This window comes from Cynoglossus semilaevis, chromosome 1 (assembly GCF_000523025.1).
Source record: "Cynoglossus semilaevis isolate Cse_v1.0 chromosome 1, Cse_v1.0, whole genome shotgun sequence".
NCBI classification, from domain to species: Eukaryota; Metazoa; Chordata; class Actinopteri; order Pleuronectiformes; family Cynoglossidae; genus Cynoglossus; species Cynoglossus semilaevis.
The window spans coordinates 28,580,485-28,585,663 of NC_024307.1; the positions used below are offsets into that span (position 1 = coordinate 28,580,485).

At 41.8% G+C, this 5,179-nt stretch overlaps 1 protein-coding gene across 1 annotated transcript; it reads right to left on the bottom strand.

The window, feature by feature from the left end:
* Nucleotides 1-570: 570 nt before the first annotated feature.
* On the bottom strand, nt 571-4,095 carry LOC103389499 (dickkopf-related protein 2-like). Its single transcript, XM_008324933.3, has 5 exons — nt 3,706-4,095; nt 2,891-3,060; nt 2,227-2,383; nt 2,016-2,144; nt 571-1,745 (listed from the first exon to the last, which is right to left on the bottom strand). Exons 1-5 carry the CDS (start codon nt 3,989-3,991, stop codon nt 1,339-1,341), a joined length of 1,149 nt encoding a protein of 382 aa, XP_008323155.2. The 5' UTR covers nt 3,992-4,095; the 3' UTR covers nt 571-1,338.
* Nucleotides 4,096-5,179: the final 1,084 nt, after the last annotated feature.

Sequence of the window (5,179 nt, forward strand, 5' to 3'; positions counted from 1 at the left end):
GCGCCCGCCTCCCCTTCCCCCTCTCCTTCCCCCTGCGCCTCCTGCTGCTGCTCCTGCTCCTGCTCCTGCTCCTGCTGCTCCTGCTCCTGCTCCTGCTGCTGCTCCTGCTGCTGCTCCACAGTCCACAGTCCACAGTCCACAGTCCACACACAGCAGTCATGGCCACTGAGCTCTAACTTAGTAACACAAACTGACCACAGGAGGCAGCAGTGGTCCAGCACTTCGAGTGTGCCTCTATGGACAAAATGTCTTTTTTAAATCTTCAGTGGAACCTCGAGATACGAGCAGTTTTCCATGTTACAGATCTGTAACTACTGCACGACTGTCCTCGTGATACCAGGCAAATATCTAGTGCTGAACTGAGCTGTTGGTGATGCTGATGATTCCTAATTATTATTATTTTATATTATCAATCTATTTGTTTATATCTATGTTTTTGATGTTTAAATGAGGGGTTAATTTAATTAATTAGTAGTATATTTATGGGGGGCTGGAACAAATGAATTGGTTTTTAGTTATTTTTAATGGAAAATTCAAGCTGTTGTGGAATGGATTAGACCCACATCTCGAGGTTCCACTGTGTTATGACGGTGAGTTCAGTGTTTGTGTCAAAAAAACAAACAAAATGGCCGTTGTTTAAATCCACTAATGATTTTATTGAAAACCACAGATTGATGATTGATTTTTTTACACACAAATGCAACGTTTCCAAATATTTATAAACAATATTTACAACAACTTTACATTCTCTCTTTCTCTGAGAGTAGGAAGAGTGCACTGACAGGACATGTCCCAGAGCTCTAAGGGACATCAGACTCAGCTGTTTCAGTTGTCTTTAAGTCTCCGGTGTCCACACGTGAACCAGCCGTAAGATGTCTCCCTCTGGACAGAAGTCTTAGTTTGGATGAAGACTCTGTAGTGAAGAGGTGTCTCAGTAAAATGAATGATGGAAGATGTTGTAGTGTGGACGAGGAGGAGACAGGGTGGACCAACCTCGGAGTTTGGATTGTCTCAGTGTCTTAGATGTTTAGTTTTGCTAACTGAAGTGGAGAAACCTCCATGAAACGGAGTGGACAATGTCCTCTGTCTCCACGTGGACTAGCTTCTCTAAAGTCCTTGGATTCTCAGGACAGCAGTGGACTCAGTAGAGACATGGGAGCAGGAGATGAGGACCAAACTGTATTTTCTCTTGATGTGGACGGGACACGGGGACACAGGGACACAGGGACTTAGGTTTGTGATTGAGAGGACAGACCAAAAGATGCAAAAGACGCGAGAACCAGATGACTGGACATCGTTCAATCTCCTCTGTCTTTTATTTCCTGTCTTTGTCCAAGTTCAGTTTTTCTGGCACACGTGGAGTCTGGTTTTTGACGCCACTGCTGAAGACTTGGCTGAAGTACTCAGAGGAGACAAAAGGTGAGACGATGAAGGAGACGAGGAGGTAAACTTGGACTTTGCGGCAGCCATCAGCAGTGAGGAGGAGGAGGAGGAGGACGAAGACAATGACACAGCCATTTTTGACGATGAAGCAGTTCTGGGATCCCGGAGTGTCCTGCAGCTCAGTCCGTCCCCACAGGGACACCGCTGAAATAGTTCCAGACCGTGGTTCCCCTTCCTGCGGTGTCGCGTACAAACCTGTCCCTCCTGCAACACAGGCTTACAGATCCGAGTCCAGAAGTGGCGAGCACAGCAGAGGCCGTCCAGACAGTCTGAGGAGCGGAGACAGGGCTCGCCTACCTGACCTGAGGACATTAGAGGACAACAGAAAAGATTGTCTTTAAAGATATATCTCCATTTTTCAAGGTTAAATAAAACAAAAATATAAAAACTATAATATTAAACATTTCACTTCACAATTTCTGATTTGAAATTACAAGAACAAATTTAAAATATTAAAAAAATAAATACATTAACATTGGTGTTTTATAATAAAACATGTATTAAGGAATAAAACCCATAAAATATGAGAAAATGAACTTTTTTAAACACATTTTTTTAGAGCAGTCACTGACCTTTACTGCTGACCCCTCTGACCTCCAGTCTCCCTTTCTTCTTCCATCCTCTCTGTTTCAGGCTCTGGTCTCCATCAGAGTCTGGAATCTTCTGAGAGACAAACCTGCCTCCGTCTGGGATACAAACATCTGACAGAAGAAGAGAAAACTGTATTTAATAATTTTCATACAAAATGTATTTTTGTATAAATTATTTTTTATAAAGACCTACTGTTGCTGCAGCGGTTGCCAGGGCAACACATGCCATCTCTATGGCAACGTCTCTTCCTTCTGCGGCAGCTCTGGCACCTGGAATGGGCGGGGCCTTTGGAGGGGGCGTGGCAGTAGCTGCCCTCGCTGCACTCCAGGTCACTCATGCACTGATACAACTACACACATAAAGAAAAACACCGTCAATACACAGTACCTTGGCTTGTTCTCATTCTTCACTTTCAATAATTCTTAGCTGTTTTTTTCCTTAGTTTTTATCTTCTGTGTACATATTTCATCAGATTGTTATCAACAGTAGTAGCTTTTGCTGTGTTAATTTTAACTATTCTCTGGTACACTTTTGATTAACTCTAACCCATTTTGGGCAGTTTTTTTAACCCATTTTAATCTATTTTTAGCTAAAAAAACCTAAAATCTAAATGTCTCCCTTACGTTTCTAGCTTTTAGCTAATTTCATCTTCCACTTTGTTATTCTAAATATTTTATCTATATTGTTAATTTAAATCTTTGTGGGGTTTTTTTTGTATTGCAAGGTTCTTGTCATATGATGGCAAAGTTTTATCTCTTTCAGGGAAACAACATCCTGTTTTGAATGACTGCCTCCTGTGTTAGAAGAATGACAGAAATGAGGACATTCAGAGCAGTGGTGCAGTGTGTGACCTCACCGTCAGACTGGGCTCCCAGCTGCTGCGGTTCACAGGCAGAGAGTGACCTTCTCTCAGAATCACTGTCCTGATGGAGTTGAGTCTGACACGGGCCTCGGAGCAGACGCTGAGGGTCAGGATCACGAAGGTCACCAGCATCGTTCTTATCATCTGGGGGTCAAAGGTCATGGCTGAGGAAAAAAACAGGAAAAAATTGAACTTCAGTGAAAGTCCGTAACTGTAGATGAAAATCACTGATGACTTTCAGGTCAGGTGTAAGGCTGCAGAGTGAGCTAATTTAATATTTTAATTAATCTCAGAATTCTGATATTTGAAATCAACAAAGATCAATATATATTAAATCACAATTAATAGATTAGAATTAAAATGTTTGGCCTAATATCAGAGTTAGAGATTCAGCTTAATCTAACACTGAGATGACAGTCTGCTATTCTGACTCTGGGAATTTCAATAATGTAATCCCAGCATTTTTACAATTAAATTTAAGACAAAACATACAAGTTTTTATTTATTTTAAAAGTGTAAAGAAAATGTCAAAAATTGCTATTAAATGACCGTGTTTCTCAAAATACGGAACAAATGTCAACAAAGAGATTTTTCGTAAGTTTTGGGAAACTAAGAACAACGACACATTCTGAAAAACAGGATTAGATCACTCAAGTCAAGAGAAGATAGAAATATTGCGCAAACCTATAGAGTAACAACAAACATTAATTGATCGTTTCTCCTCACTTTTCAAAGTTCTTAATTTTATTTTAAATTAACGGCAGCATCTTTTGGCGAAAAGAAATAATTAAAAAAACCCAACTTCTTACCTTTAAGCTTGTACTCTAAGACAGATCTCCTGGTGCCAGGTGTCAAGTCGATGGATATAATTAATTTATCCCGATTTGCTGCCAGGGATGCGTTGACTCCTGTGTGAGAGTTGGTTTCCTGTAGTTTCCACGGCGTTAGTAAAAAAAACCGTGATTTGCTCGAAAATGGAGAGAAAACTGAAGGGAGTTTGGTCCTCAGGCTGCTCTGATGCTCAGGGAGCCTTCGTCTACCTAATAAACTAACTCCACTCTGCCACGCGCCTACACCCCGGGGCCCCGCCCACATGTCACGTCACACATCGATACCCCCTCACAATTTAGCCAACTACCCCCCAACCCCCAAACGCCCCACCTGTGTTTCACCTGCAGCCATCGATACAGGTGGATGTTTGTTGGAGCCTGCAGAGCAGCAGCGGCAGAGACAATACAAAAGTCCCATTGAAAAACTGGCCAAAATTGTTTACTGCGTGTTTCGGCTTTTGTTTCAGTGTGAGACCTGCTGAGTCATGTCCACTCGCACATATACACACAAACAGACACACTGAGAATATGCTTTTTGTGATAAACCACTTAAAACATGTGCAGACTAGAGAAAAAACACCTAAAAGAAACGTAAGGACGAAGGGGTAAAATCAGCACTTTTATAAACGAGGATTGGTACATAGGAAATGTTTCAGGATATAGTTTTATAATATTATTATTTATTACGTAATCCTGTTGTATTTTAGGTTACGTTTTAAGGTTAAGGTCAATGTTCTTAAAATAAAATAAAAATATAAAATCAGGATAATAAAGTCAGAAGTTTGGGATGAAAGCTATTGACGTTTAGTTGGTTCATGTTCCCAATAAAAGCTGTTTAACTTTATAAAATAATTTGTTGGTTTTCTTTATGGGCTTCTGTGAGTGATGTCTTTGTTTATTGTTGTGTGTGTTTCACACACACACACACACACACCTACAATCGGTGCATTCACAGATCAGTTTACACACGTTGCCTTCAGGTTCCTCCTCCTTTTTCTTGTACAGAGACTCGGATCAGAACTGGGCCCTGATCCTGAACCTTGAGCCTTGAACCCTGGTCTACACCTGAACCTTGAGCCTTGAACCCTGGTCTACACCTGAACCTTGAGCCTTGAACCCCTACACCTGAACCTTGACACCTGAACCTTGAGCCTTGAACCCTGGTCTACACCTGAACCTTGATCCCGTCCAGACCTCCAGGTTTCAGCTGGTCAGTCCGACCTGTTCTCTCTCTTTGATCTTGATCTCTACACCAAAACCAGACGCTGCCACTCACTCCTGCTCCTGGTTTTTAAGGCTGGGTCTGGTTCAGGATCCACATTTACTGAAGATGACTTAAAGGCACAGTTCAGGTTTTTTTTCTCTTTTGAAGTGTGGCAGCAGGAAGTCCTGACACTGGACACACCTGCAGTTCATCTCAGGTCAGGTCAAATCTGAACAACACAAGGCCTCG